This window comes from Trichosurus vulpecula, chromosome 5 (genome assembly GCF_011100635.1).
Source record: "Trichosurus vulpecula isolate mTriVul1 chromosome 5, mTriVul1.pri, whole genome shotgun sequence".
In the NCBI taxonomy this organism is placed as follows: domain Eukaryota; kingdom Metazoa; phylum Chordata; class Mammalia; order Diprotodontia; family Phalangeridae; genus Trichosurus; species Trichosurus vulpecula.
In genome coordinates, this window is record NC_050577.1 from 267,163,394 (window position 1) to 267,177,400 (window position 14,007).

General features: G+C 39.8%; 1 protein-coding gene and 1 non-coding gene across 2 annotated transcripts; both read right to left on the reverse strand.

Moving 5' to 3' along the window:
* Positions 1-282: 282 nt before the first annotated feature.
* Positions 283-384, reverse strand: LOC118852542. Its single transcript, XR_005010611.1, has one exon. It is a non-coding gene; the product is annotated as a U6 spliceosomal RNA (small nuclear RNA).
* Positions 385-5,014: 4,630 nt separating this feature from the next.
* LOC118852244 (olfactory receptor 2AP1-like) lies at positions 5,015-5,944 on the reverse strand. The gene has a single exon (XM_036761939.1). The coding sequence runs from the start codon at positions 5,942-5,944 to the stop codon at positions 5,015-5,017; it is 930 nt and encodes a 309-aa protein (XP_036617834.1).
* Between the last annotated feature and the right edge of the window lie 8,063 nt (positions 5,945-14,007).

Sequence of the window (14,007 nt, forward strand, 5' to 3'; positions counted from 1 at the left end):
TGAGTTCACTATAAATTTATATTATCCAATCTCAGCTGCAGGGAAATCTTTTTAATTTTGTCACTGACTCTTACATTCTCCACAGCAGCTATTTTAAAACCTTTTCCTCTTTCAGATCTTATTAACCCACCTTATCCTTCCCCTCAGCAGTAGTCTTCATTTTCTATTTTTAAAAAATAAGTTTTTATTGATATTTTCTTATTCTTATGCCATCATATGTCATCATAATTATTATAACTCTCCCTCTTGTTCCCCCTCCCAGAAGAGCCATCTTATATGACAAAAAATATGGACTACTTCACGAATTTGCAAGTCACCCTTGTGTACGGACCATGCTAATCTTTGTATGATTCCAGTTTTGGGATACGTGCTTCTGAAGAGCACTCTCACTTCCTATTTTACTAAGAAAATAGTGCACCTGCTGTGAACTTCCTCCCCCACCCCCCACCTCAGATTTCATCTTCTATACCTTCCTGTCCTCTCCTGCTTAGCTTCAGTTTCTGTCACTCTCTCCCTTTTTGCCAAGGTCAACTCTTTAATACAAAAATGATAGTTATTCTAATAGGACCATAGCGCATGCATAGAGTGCCTTAGATGGAATCTTCTCATGAAGTATGCTAGGGAGCTACTTCTGGGAGAAACCTGTTGATGAGTAAGGGAAGTGCCTTGGTGAGACAGTCCATGAAGAATGCATAGACATTCTATAACTGGTTTTGGTTGGCTAACCATAGCTGTGGAATATTTAAAAAAAGCCCATTAGCTTCAGCTGCTCATTCACTTTCAGAGGATTTCAGGGACTCCTTTGGTGCCTGGTAAAGAGAGAGGAATCTCCCACCTTGGGAGAACCAGGCACAGAAATCTGGGACTTGGGATCCAGGCTGGGTTTTACAGGTAGCAGGGCATAGAAGCCCTGAGAAGCAAGGTATAATCCTTGGGAATGACTTTTGGGATCCCAGTCCAGTCGAAGGATTCATTTGGTAGCCATGCCACCTTTAGACATAAACTTTGTGGGACCAAAACTGTGTGGGAAATGAGCAAAATTTTGAGCCTAGTCATTCTCCTACCAGATGAAGGTGGTATAGGGGGTCCACATCCTAAGATGTTGGGGGAATGTTTTTCTGTATCTGTGAAGTAAATGTTACTTTGTGAAAAACAACTGATGTTAAGTAGTTAAATGGAACTGGGATGTTAGTATCTGCCTCCTTCATAGGTTAAGTAAAATAGGAGAGTGTAATAGCAATTTAGATTTGAAGATCTTTCCCACCCATTAATAGGCCATGTGACCAGCTTACATCACAGGAAGCCTAAGTCACATGTGGTGGGAGGAGCTTCCTGACAGGAAAAGGAAGTTATGTTACAGGAACTGCTGAGAAAGAGAGAGAGAGAGAGAGAGAGAGAGAGAGAGAGAGAGAGAGAGAGAAAACATACAGTTATGGCTGCTAATAGCTGCTAATGGCCGCCACGATAGTTAGAACTGAACAAACTGACTTAGTTGTACTGTAAGTTTGTTTTTGGGAAAACCCCAGCGGGGGGTCTGAGAGATTTTAGGATGGCAAGGCTCCATATTGTGATATTATGTATGGAATATTTCACTGCTCTGATAGATTGAATAAATGGCTTGTGGGATATGGTTCTCTGGTGTCTGAATAAAAGCTTTTCTTTTTGTACCTTCTATGTGGAGATTCTCATCTACTTTGTAATACAGAGCCACATAGGCATTTTGGCAATTATCATCTACTTTGTTATTATTACCTTACCTGATACAGAGAGAAAGGTGAGGAATACTCCCCAATTCCTCTGTTGCCTTAGAACCCTAAGTGAGATGTAGCCTGTCTGGTGGTTGAGCTCCCAGCTGGACATTAGGAAAGGTCACTCTCCTGTGTGGCTCTGATAAACAAAGGATAGGGTTGATCACAAAGAATATGAGAATATTTCATGAGAATATTAAGACAAATATATTCTTTAGCATTATTAGAAGACATAATTAAACAGAAGTAGGCTAGGGCTGGATTGGGGTGACCCATTCCTCCTTATTTGCTTTGTTTCAATCTCAATATCCGGTTACTACAATAAGGGCCTGTGATAAAAACACAATCATATACCACTCTGCTTTTCCATGTCTACTAGAGGGCATCATGCATAATGTTCTTGATGAAGAGAACTGCAGACATTGCAGTCACTGGCTGCCATGGTGGTGCTGATGGCAGGGAACGGCTCATTTCTCTACTCCTTCTCTTTGAAAGTTCCAAACTCCCCATGATACCTTGTATGTGAAAAACCTTCATTTCCCCATACGTGAGGGCTGACCTCCCATTAGTTTTCTGTTCTTTTTCAAATGGGGAGAATTACAAATCTCAGAGTTTTTGTCAAACATCTAAACAGAGGCTGTTACACTCTTTTCATCAAACTCTACTTATCCACTAGATCCTTCCTAGACATTTGCAACTATTCCCCAACACCTTATTCTTAAAAAAATTCTTTATTTGGCACCATCATTCCATCAAGCTCTTTTTCTTTACTTTCTTTTCTCTTTCATTGGCAAAATTCCTATAAAGGTCTATATTTATTGCTGCTTCCACCCTCTTTTCACTGTCTTATGGTTTGGTTTCTGCCTCTATCTCTCAACCCTAACTGTTCACTCCAGAGTTGCCAAGTTCTCTTAACTGTAAAATCCAATGTAAAATCCTTTTTATCAGCCACCATTCTACTTGGATGCTTCACTGATAATATGACTCTCAACCACCCCTTCCTCCGGGACAGTCTCCCTTTATTGGTTTTTATGGCCTTTATCTCCTTTGGTTTCTCTTCATACCTCTCTGACCATGCCTTCTCAGGCTCCTTTGTGGATTATCTTCTTGGTCTTCTTGCCCACTAAATGTTTGTGTCCCCCAAGGTTCTGTCCTGAGTCCTCTTCTGCTTTCTATACTCACTTTGTTGATAGTCTTATTAACTCCCATGAGCTCAATTATCATTTCTGAGCAGATGCTTTTCAAATCTAAACATGTAGCTCTATGCTGTACCCTGAATCCTAGTCCTACCTGAGGTTCACTTGGATGTTGCATAAGCATCTCAGCCTCATTGTGTCCAAATAGATATATTATACATTATATTTTAGCCCATGTTTCCTGACTTCCAGACTACCCCCTCCTCACTTTTTTGTTGAAAGATCTACCATCCTTTCAGTTTACAACTGCAGTTATCCATCTTCCCTCTATGTTATCCCATTTACCAAGTCTTTTTTCTTGAGGGGGGAAGGCAGGGCAATTGGGATTAAGTGACTTGCTCAAGGTCACACAGCTAGTAAGTCTGTCAAGTGTATGAGGCCAGATTTGAGCTCAGGTCCTCCTGACTCCAGGCTGGTGCTCTACTCACTGTGCCACCTAGCTGCACCTTCCCAAGTCTTCTTGATTCTACTTATGCAACCTACCTTGCATCTGTCCTATTTTCTCTACTCACAGATTCCCTGCCCCAGTTCAGATGCTTATCCATTCCAATTTGGACAATTGGTGCCAATCTCTTTCCTCCTTAATTCATGCTTCCATAACTGCCCAACTGAAGTGCAGAACACACAGATCCAACCATACATAGGAACTCTTCTGCTCAAACATCTTCATTGGCTTCTCAGTCCTTCTAGGAAAAAATATAAAATCTTCAGTCTAGCATTTGAATCCTTTTCAGTCTGCTTCTTGCCTACCTTTCCAGTCTTACTGTATCTCATATTACTTAAACTCTATTTTCTAGATAAATTAGCCTCATAGCATATGACATTCTATGTTCTTTTGTCCTTTTACATATGGGGACCCCCATGTGTGGAATGTACCTCTTTCTCACCAGTCATCTTTTAAAAAATAGTTTAAAATACTTTATTTTTCCGATTACATGTGAAAACAATTTTAACATTCTTTTTTAAAAAAAAGTTCCAAATTCTCTCCCTCCCACCCTTTGTTTCACATTCCCATCTCTCCCTTCCCTGAGATGGCAAGCAATTTGATATGGATTACGCATATGCAGTCCTGCAAAACATATTTCTATATTAGTCGTGTTGTGATGTGAAAAAAATGCAGAGCAAAAAAAGCCATGAAAAAATAAAATGAGAAACAGTATGCTTCAATATGCATCCAGACTCCATCAGTTCTTTCTCTGGAGGTAGATGGCATTTTCTACCATGTCTTTTGCAGTTGTCTTGGATCTTTGCACTGTTGAAAATAGCTAAGTCATTCACAGTAGATCATCATACAATACTGCTATTACTGTGTACAATGTTGACCTGGTTCTGCTCACTTCACTTTACATCTTCCCAGGTTTTCTGAAAGTATCCTGCTTGTTATTTCTTATAACACAATTTCATCACAACCATATATTGCAATTTGTTCAGCCATTTCCCATTTGATGGGCATCCCCTTGATAACCAATTCTTTGCCATCACAAAAGGGCTGCACAAATATTTTAGTACATATAGGTCCTTTTCCTCTTTTTGAAAAATCTCTTTGAAATGCAGACCTAGGAGTGGTATTGTTAGTTCAAAGGGTATGCACAGTTTTATAGCCTTTAGGCATAGTCCCAAAATTCTCTCCAAAATGGTTTGATCAGCTCACAACTCCACCACCAGTGCATTGCTGTCCCAATTTTCCCACATCCCCTCCAACATCTGTCATTTCCCTTTTCTGTCATATTGGCTAATCTGATAGGTGTGAAATCTCACCATTCATCTTAGAAATCCATTTTTATTAGGCACAACATCCCTGTTTTTAAATATCCTTTCTTTGAAATGTTTTGAATATGTTTGGTTAGATTGAATATTTATTTATCTAGGTATAACTATTTCCCCAGCACAATGTAAACTCCTTGAGAGAGCTTTTTGTCTTTGCATCCTCAGCACCCATCACAAGGCTTTGCATGCAGTAGGTCCTTAACAGTTTTATTGAGTAAGTCAGAGAGACTATTTTGGGAAAGCTGTTGCTTCATTCATCCTTTTTCTTCTAACTTTTCATGCAGGCTTGAATTGTGTATCTCATTAATGATTCATGATCTTTTGAACCAAGTCCTTGAAGGCTTGTATCACTTGTTTGTTCCTTAGGGTGTAAATGAAAGGATTCAGCAGGGGGGTGATTGCGGTTGGAAACATACTTACCTCCTTATGGAAGGTGAAATCTTCCTTTGCTGAGGGCTTAATGTACATGAAGATACAGCTGCCATAGGATAGAGAAATGACAATCATATGGGAAGAACAGGTGGAAAAGGCCTTTTTCCTTTGCTGGGAAGAAGGAAATCTGAGAATCGTCTGAATAATGTTTGAATAGGAGACAATCACCAACCCTAAGGTTGACATCAGTGTCACTATGGCTAAGAGAGAATCGACTAGCTCTACCAGGTCTGTGTCTGAGCAAGAGAGCTTCAGAAGGGGAGTAGTATCACAATAATAATGATTTATTATATTGGATGAGCAGAAGTCCAGGAAACTAGCCATTAGGACTGCTGGGGCAGCAATCAGAAACCCAGCCAGCCAAGAGCAGAAGATAAGCAGGATGCAGACTCTGCTGCTCATGATGGTCATGTAATGCAGGGGTTTTTTGATGGCAACATAGCGATCATAGGACATGGCAGCCAGAAGGTAAAACTCTGTGGCCCCCAGAAATATGGCAAAAAAGTACTGAAGGAAGCAGCCAGCAAAGCTGATGGTTTTGTTTCCTGTTGAGATGCTCAGTAGGATTCTGGGAGTAAAAACAGATGTGAAGAAAATTTCTAAGATGGAAAAATTCCTAAGGAAGAAATACATGGGTGTCTGGAGGTGGGAATCCAATAGAGTGAGAGTGATAATGGTCAAGTTACTGATGACACTGGACACATAGATGAGAAAGAGAAAGAGAAAAACCACCACTTGGAATTCAGATGCATCTGTCAGTCCCAGAAGAATGAAGTCAGTCAGTGTGGTGAGATTTTTCATTGTGATCTTGGCTGAATCTGAAGGTTAAGAGGGGAGAAACCAGTAGTTAGGATGGGACAACTAGTGGAATCAGCTAATGATGATGATAATGATAATACTTACAATGCTAATAATTAGCATTATATAGTGCCTACTATGTGCTAGGCATTGTGCTAAGGGCTTTACAAATATTGTCCGATTTGAACCTTAAACAATTTTGGGAGTTAAGTGCTATTATCCCAATGTTATGGTTGAGGAAACTGAAGAAGACAGAGGTTAAGTGACTTCATCAGGGTCATGCAACTAATAAGTATCTGAGGCTATCTGGCTGGTTCATCCCAAGCTCCTTTTTCATGCACAGTACAGGTCTTCCTGAATGTCTTTTTTCATGGTCTCCCTATTCTATCCCTTCCCCATGAATTATTTTGAGAAGGACATTTATAAACTGAATAACAGCCAGAGGAGGATAACTCAGATAGTGGGGCCTGAGAGACAAGGACAAAGTAGAATTTGTTAAATAAATGGGACACTGGGGATGCTTAGTATAAGTATGCTTAGGACATTATGAAATGTCTTCAAGTATTTGAAGACGTTTCTTGGGGAAGATAGATGATACTAGTTTTGTTCAGCTCAATTCGGGGGTTCTTAACCTTTTTTTGTATGCCCTGGACCTCTTTGGCAGTCTAGTGAAGCCTATGGAGCCCTTCTTAGAATCACATTTTTAAATGCATAAGATATAGCATTACAAAGGAAATCAATTACATTGAAATATGGTTATCATAGCTATATACGCATTGATGTACATACTATAAGCAGATAGATAGAACGAGTTCCTGGACTCCAGGTAAATAGCCCCTTTCTCTCACCCCCTCAGTGGGCAGAGCAATGCGTGGTACTTAACAGAAGGGATGATTTAGGTGAAATGTAAAAATGGTGTTCCTACTGGTGGCCAGAAGGAGGATGACATGTCTCAGGAGGCTGTGCATTCTCTCTCATGGAAGAGCCTCTTGTGAAGGCTGGGTGACCACTTGTTGGGCATTTCGTAAAGACATATTTTTGTTTAGGTAGGGATTGTACCAGGTGGCCTCTGAAATCTCTTGCACATTTGTGAGATTCTTTGACTTTGTTACTGTATGTACAATACCCCCATTTGATTATTATTTTTTTTGGCTACCCATTTCCCATTTTCATTCCTTTGTCATAGTTCCAAGGCTCAGCAGTCTTTGATTCCTCCATTCATGCAGTCCTGTCTTTCCCTTGGTCTTTTTTCCCTTCCCTGTTATTAGAGGGAGAATATACACACATATAAATTATCTAATATATGTATATATAAGCATATATATGTGTGTGTATGTATATGTAGGATGTACCAAAAATCTTGGTACAGTTTAAAACCATTAAAAGCTGCACTAAGACTTTGGGGACACCCTACGTATATCTATATACAGGAATGTGCTGGTATATGTTTAACAACTGTCTCTTTGAAAAAAATTCATTCATGACACACTTTTCACTTTGATATGCTTATTAACATTTCTTCATCACTCTCTTAATCAATATCACTCTCTTAATTAATATCAAGAGAATAATAAACCAAGCTCTGATTTGTAGCATTCACCTATTTCTGAGGTGTAAGTGTTCACACTGATAATTAGCTCTTGTGAACTGGTCTCACCTGGCTCACAACACACTCCTAGATGATGTGTGTGTGTGTGTGTGTGTGTGTGTGTGTGTGTGTGTGTGTGTGTGAATGTGTATGAAATTTCCCATGCCCCACTTGCGATAGCCCTTGCCCTCCTCTGGAAAACAGAGGGAACTCCTCTAAAACAGGATATGAGTAAAATAATGGTGTGGGGAGGGTACATAGTGGTCTCTCTCATCTCTCTGGTTCTCCTCCCAAGAACACTGCTTGGGTGACCTGCATGGTGCTATTTCCCTGTATGTTTGTAGGGATTGGGGAAGTTATGCATTAGGACAGCAGATCTTTCCTTGTGTATGGCTAGAGGTGAATCATTGACAAATAATAATCATCCGTAACTACTCCTTAGTTTATTGGTTGACTTCATGATCTCTGGGGTTTTTTAGAGAATCACAGAGTTCCAGAACTGGGAGATAACCTCCGGGGCCATTTAGTTCAACCAATACCTGGCCAACACTCCCTTGAACAAGTGATTGACAAGTGATCATCCCAGGATCTACTTAAAAATCTCCTTTGAATAGAAACCCACTAACTTGAAACTGCCTTTTGGATAACTCTGTTGTTGTTTTGTAAATCAGTCATGTCTGACTCTTTATGACTCTGTGGACCATATCACACCAATACTGTCCATGGGGTCCTCTTGGCAAAGATACTGGAATGGTTTGTTATTTCCTTTTCCAGTGGATTAAAGCAACAAAAGTTGAGTGACTTGCTCAGGGTCCCACAGCTAGTGAATGTCAGAAGCCAGATTTGAACTCAGGCCTTCCTGACTCCAAACCCAGAGCTCTACCCACTGAGGCACCTAGCTGCTTCCAAGGCAAACAGAGGTTAAAATGACTTGCCCAGGGTCACACAGCTAGTAAGTGTCTGAGGCCAGATTTGAACTCAGGTCTCCTTGACTCCAAGCCCAGTGCTCAACTCGTTGAACAAGCTATCTGCCCCTTAGATAATTCAAGTAACCAGTAAAATTTTTTTTTTGTATTGAGCTGAAACTTGTCTGTATGATTCCTGCCTGTAGTTCCAAGTTTTGCTCTTTGATGTGGTTGTGCCACTGATTGGGAAGATGCCTTCTGAGAGAACCAAAGGGAGGTTTCTAGGAGTGGTTTTTAATTTCTGTTTTAAGGCACCCCAGAGATTTCTGAGGAGTGTTCTAGCACTTTAAAGTTTCCATTCCCCTGGATCCCTTCTGTCCTGATTCCCTGTGTTGTTTTCCTTGATTCCTAGATCATCTAGATCCTTCTTTCATGGCTGAAACATTGCTCCAACTCTGAATGTGGGGAAAGAAACAAATGGACATTATAGACTTTGCTAGGAGAATGATAGTGTCTTCAGGAAGGGGTTCTAGGATCCATTTGGCATATTCTTCTTATCCTTATCTCCATGGAGAAGGGCATATGTGGGCCTTGTCAGAAATAAGATTGTCTGGGATGTCCTTTGCTGCTTTCCTTTCCATGACTTTTGTAGTTATTGAACTAAAGTAGTAGTGTCAAACTCAAATAGAAATAGAGGTCACTACCGCATGCGTAAGGATCTCTATGGGCCATAGTTTAACTTAGAAAACCACACATTGACATTATCTATGTTGAATTATATTTTTACTTATTTTGTCAAATATTTTACAATTACATATTAATCTGGTTCAGTCTTACTTAGGAATGTTGCAGGAGACATGCTATTTCTGGTCACATATTTAACATGTCTGGTCTAGGATATGTGGGCTCTTAAGAATAATTAACATTACCTTTTTGCCTAATTACCCAGAATCGAAGAATCTGGGAGCTGGAAGTGACCCCAGGGCCTCTTCATTCTCTGGTCACCCACCTTTGACCTTTGGCTCCCAACAATGTCCTATTGGGAATGTACATAACAATAGATAGCACTGATGTGGCTTGTTGAGGTTTGCAAAGTACTATATTATTTCATTTTTTCTCACAACCACCTGGGTGACAGGTATTGTTATTTTCTTTAATTTTCAATTGAGGAAATTGAGGGACAAATAAAGGTTGAATGACTTTGCCCAGAGTCACAGAGCCAGTGTCTGAGGTCATATTTGAACTCAGATCTTCCTAGCACTAGCACTCTCTCTACTGTACCACCTAGCTGCCTTATTGGCTTGTAATCCCAATATATTTTCAACTCCACAAACTCGGAGGACCTAGTAAAAATGGGACTTACCCACAAACCCGAAGATGCAGAAAGATAAGTGGAGGTTTTCAATCCTAAGTGTTCTGAGGGATAAGTGAATGATGAGAGTTCATATATTGGTGACAAAGCAGTACTGCACAAAACATGTTTTCTTTTTATCAAGTCCTGCTGCTTTATCACTGTAAAACATATAGGTTTTGCAATGAAACAACAGAACTCAGCTCATCTAGACCCATGACTACTTTGTGGGCATTTATTTTGTCTCTGTTATTCCCATTAATACAACCTCCAACAGTTTCAAAGACTGTAAGAGAGCTGGCCTTATCTTATGCAAGTGGACAAGTAGATGCAGTCAGAAGGGAAGAAATGGGACTGAGGTCTGAGTATGCTCCAAAAGGATAGCTGCTGATGACCTCTGTAGGTCTCAAGGGGTCTCCTTGTAAACTCCTACACTAATTAGAATCACTCAGATTTTATCTGCTTCCTTCAATGTGGGTGCTAGGGGATCATTTGGGTGAAACAGTCAAAATTGCCCTTGGGATTCATGTTTGGAAGTTACTAATGAACTTCCTTAATTGGCAATTTTGGAAATAAACCTTGAGTAGGAAGAGGTTCCAGAGAGACAAGGGAAGAAGGTGCCAGGAGAGCATCAGTTGAGTTTCTGGAGGCTTTTCTTGTCTGTGGGCAATCTACTTAAACTATCCAAATCAGGAGTGAAATTATTCTGGGATGAAGGTCATCTTTTGGCATCTTTCCTGCTGTCCCAGGTGATGCTGGAAGTTGTTGTTTTAGGATCATAAGATTTAAAGCTGAAAGGAATATTAGAACCCATCTAGTCTATCTTTCTCATTTTTTAGATAAAGAACCTGAGGCTCAGATATTAAATGACTTAGCTAAGGATATGGGATTTGAACTCAGATCCTCAGACTCTAAGTGTTCATGTAATACTTAGTTTAATCTTTGGCTATTTACTGGTTCCTTCCTTATTACCTACAAATAAGATACTACCATCATCTCAAGCTATCACCCTATCTCTCTTTCCTTTCATAGACAAACTCTTAGGAAAATTTGTATGCACTCATAGCCTTCACTTCATCTCTCCTTACTGGCTTCTCAATGTTGAGACCTCATCACTCAACTCAACGTATTCTCTTCAGAGTTACCAGTAATCTCATAACTGCCAAATCTAATGCTTATTCCTCAATCTTCCTTGACCTCTCCACAGACTTTGACATTTTCATCACCTTTTCCTGGTTACTATTTCTTCTCTTGATATTTATGACACTGTTCCCCTTTGATTCTTTTCCTGCTGATCTGATGATTCCTTCTCAATCTCCTTTGCTGGTCCATCACACAGATTCTGTGCTCTGAGGGTGTACCCCAATTTTCTGTCTTCAGTCCTCTTTTCTCTCACTACATGCTCTCACTTTTTGATCTCACTAGCTCCCATAAGTTTAATAATCTCTTTTCAAATGACTCACAGATATATACATATCTCCAGTCCTATAGCTCCAAATACCTACTTGACATTTCTAACTTGTTTCAGAGGCATCTCAAATTCAACATATCCCCAAAACAGATCCCTTATTGCAGGACTCTCTCTTTTTAAAAGAATATGAACTATTTATTGACTTCTATGGAAAAATTCCAAATTATGATCACACCATGGCTCTACCAAACAAAGAGAAAGAAGCATGTATATATATATGTAATATATATACATATATTATATATATATTATAGTGCATGATAATACCTGTACCACGAGAAAGAGGAAAAAAACTCAAATGAATTAAAATAGTCAAAGTAAGGTTTTTACAGGATGGATACAATATTTAATAGCTTTCCATATATTTGGATTTCATGATGATTTTACCATTGACTTCTCCATGGGGAAAAAGTTAAATAGTTTTACTTAGTTTTCACCCCCCTTTTCTGACAGAACTATCAAAAAAGCAGAAATTTTATAGAATAGATAAAATTTTCTACTTACCACTTATGTAGTGGACATACGTTCATTTTGTTCCCCAGCAGTGGGTGAAGTGCTTTTTGTTGTGAATAGATATTTAGAATGCTTTAAATTGTGTTTAAAGGTTCATATTATTTTCATGTGGAAAACAAAAGATTTCCTGTGTTAACATAGTATTGTCTGGCCTTCTAGGCAGATCTGGAAGCCTAATTCCTCATCTTGGCTTGACTAGAGTCCCACCTTTGTGGGAATTAGGAGGAGAGCTATCACTGGGCAATCAGTGTCTCACTCTCTTATCTTCAAGGAGCATATGGTAGTTGGAATTATTTCTACCATGCATCAGATATTTATAGTCTAAGGTTATTTTGGGGAAGGGCTCAGGATAAAAGTCCCTCCCTTGGTTGCTTGGGTGAGGGGAAGTAGTTCCATCTCAGACTTGGAGGGTAACAGTTTAATTTAGCTTTTCCCTCCATCAAACATTTAAACCAGGTTGAAAGCAACTGACAAGCCTCAAATCTATCAGTGAATTAGGGGGATGGCTACCCTAAGCATGCAAAGACTCCCCCTTTCACTTGTATCTCCCCCATTAAATGGGTGGATGAGAATAATTTGTTCCAATGGCTGAACGCAGCTGAAGCAGGCACTGTGAAGTGCTTAGAGCTTGGCCAGGTATCAAAGACACCAAGGTCATCCACTGAATTCCAGGCTATCACCAGTTGTCTTGACTTTTGTACTGCCACTGTACTTCAGTGACTCTGGAAGAGAGAGTCAGGCTGTTCTCATAGTGACTCTGCCTCACTTAAATCCAATTCATGTGCAAGTTAAGACATCACCTGTGATGTCATTGGTACTCTTTGAAAATGAATGAAAAACAGCAATGATATTATGCAAAAGATAATTATAGATAATAAGCAAATGTATTTATCAAAGTAAACAAGTAAATATGGTAATGAAGAATCCACGCAGATTAGTTTAGGAGATAGACTACACAATACTTAGGGAGTTCTGTGATCCAGTAGGGAGATGAAATTTTAGCTCAACAGAGTCAGTCAGCCAGTTAATAAACATTTATTAAGCATCTACTGTGTGACTGGTGTTGCACTAAGCTCTGGGGATACAAGAAACAGGCAAAAGACAATCTCTGCCCTCAAGGAGCTCACAGTCTAATGGGCAGAAAAAAGCAAACATATATGTACAAACAAATATCAATACAAGATAAAAAGGAAATCATTAAGAATGGGAAGGCACTAGAATTAAGAATGGTTAAAAAAGGCTTCCCATACAAGATGAGATTTTTGTTGAGACTTAAAGGAAGCTAGGGAAGCCAGAAGATGCAGATAAGGAGGGACAGCATTTCAGGCATAGAATTCCAGCCAGGGAAAATGCTTCAGGTTAAGAGGTGGGGTGTCTTGTTTTTGGAACAATAAGGAAGCCAGGAAGTGAAAGTGGGTAAGATTTAAGAAGACTGGAAAGGCAGGAGAAAGCTAGATTAGGAAGGGCTTTGAACTCCAAACAGAGGATTTTTGATCCTGGAGGTAATAAAGCACAACTGGAGTTTACTGAATTGGCGGGGGGGGGGGGGGGGGGGGGGGGGGGGGGCATGGTTAGGCTTATGCTTTAGGAAAATGACTTTCTTTTCAGAGCCTCCCTAACTCTGAGCTAGCTCAGCATCATTGTCTAAGTGGACCTCCCTGGAAAGTATACTGCCGAGGTAAGTGAAATTATTCACAGCATTCAAAATTTCTCTATTTGCTGTACAGATCATGCAGTGCTGGTGGAGAACCTCTGTTTTCTTGTTATTGTTGTGAGGCCACAATTAGTTCAAGTGGCAGAGAATCGATCCACATTCTGTTGCATTTTAGTCTCAGAGGCTGCACTGAGTGCACAATGATCTGTAAATATAGTCACACACTAACTGTCCTTCTACTTTAGTCTTGGCCTGTAGCTTTTTCAAGCTAAATAGCTTACCATCAATGTGTTAGCTGACCTTGATGCTATTTTCATCCTTGTTGAAGGTATTCAACAACAGTACTGAAAACATCATGCTAAAACCATGGGAACAAGCACAGAGCCCTGCTTCAATCCTTTGGTGCCTACGAAAGCATATCCAGAACCTGTGCAAACATGCCGTCATGAAATTGTATATCAGTATACTGTTCCAATGGCTAAATGCAGCTGGGGCAGGCACTGTGAAGTGCTTAGAGTTTGGGCAGGTATACTGGCATATACAGGTATACAATACTGATAAACTTTTTCAGGTAAACAAATTTT

Coding starts and splice junctions, on each gene's coding strand:
- LOC118852244 (XM_036761939.1), bottom strand. CDS start 5,944: ATGAAAAATCTCACCACACTGACTGACTTCATTCTTCTGGGACTGACA.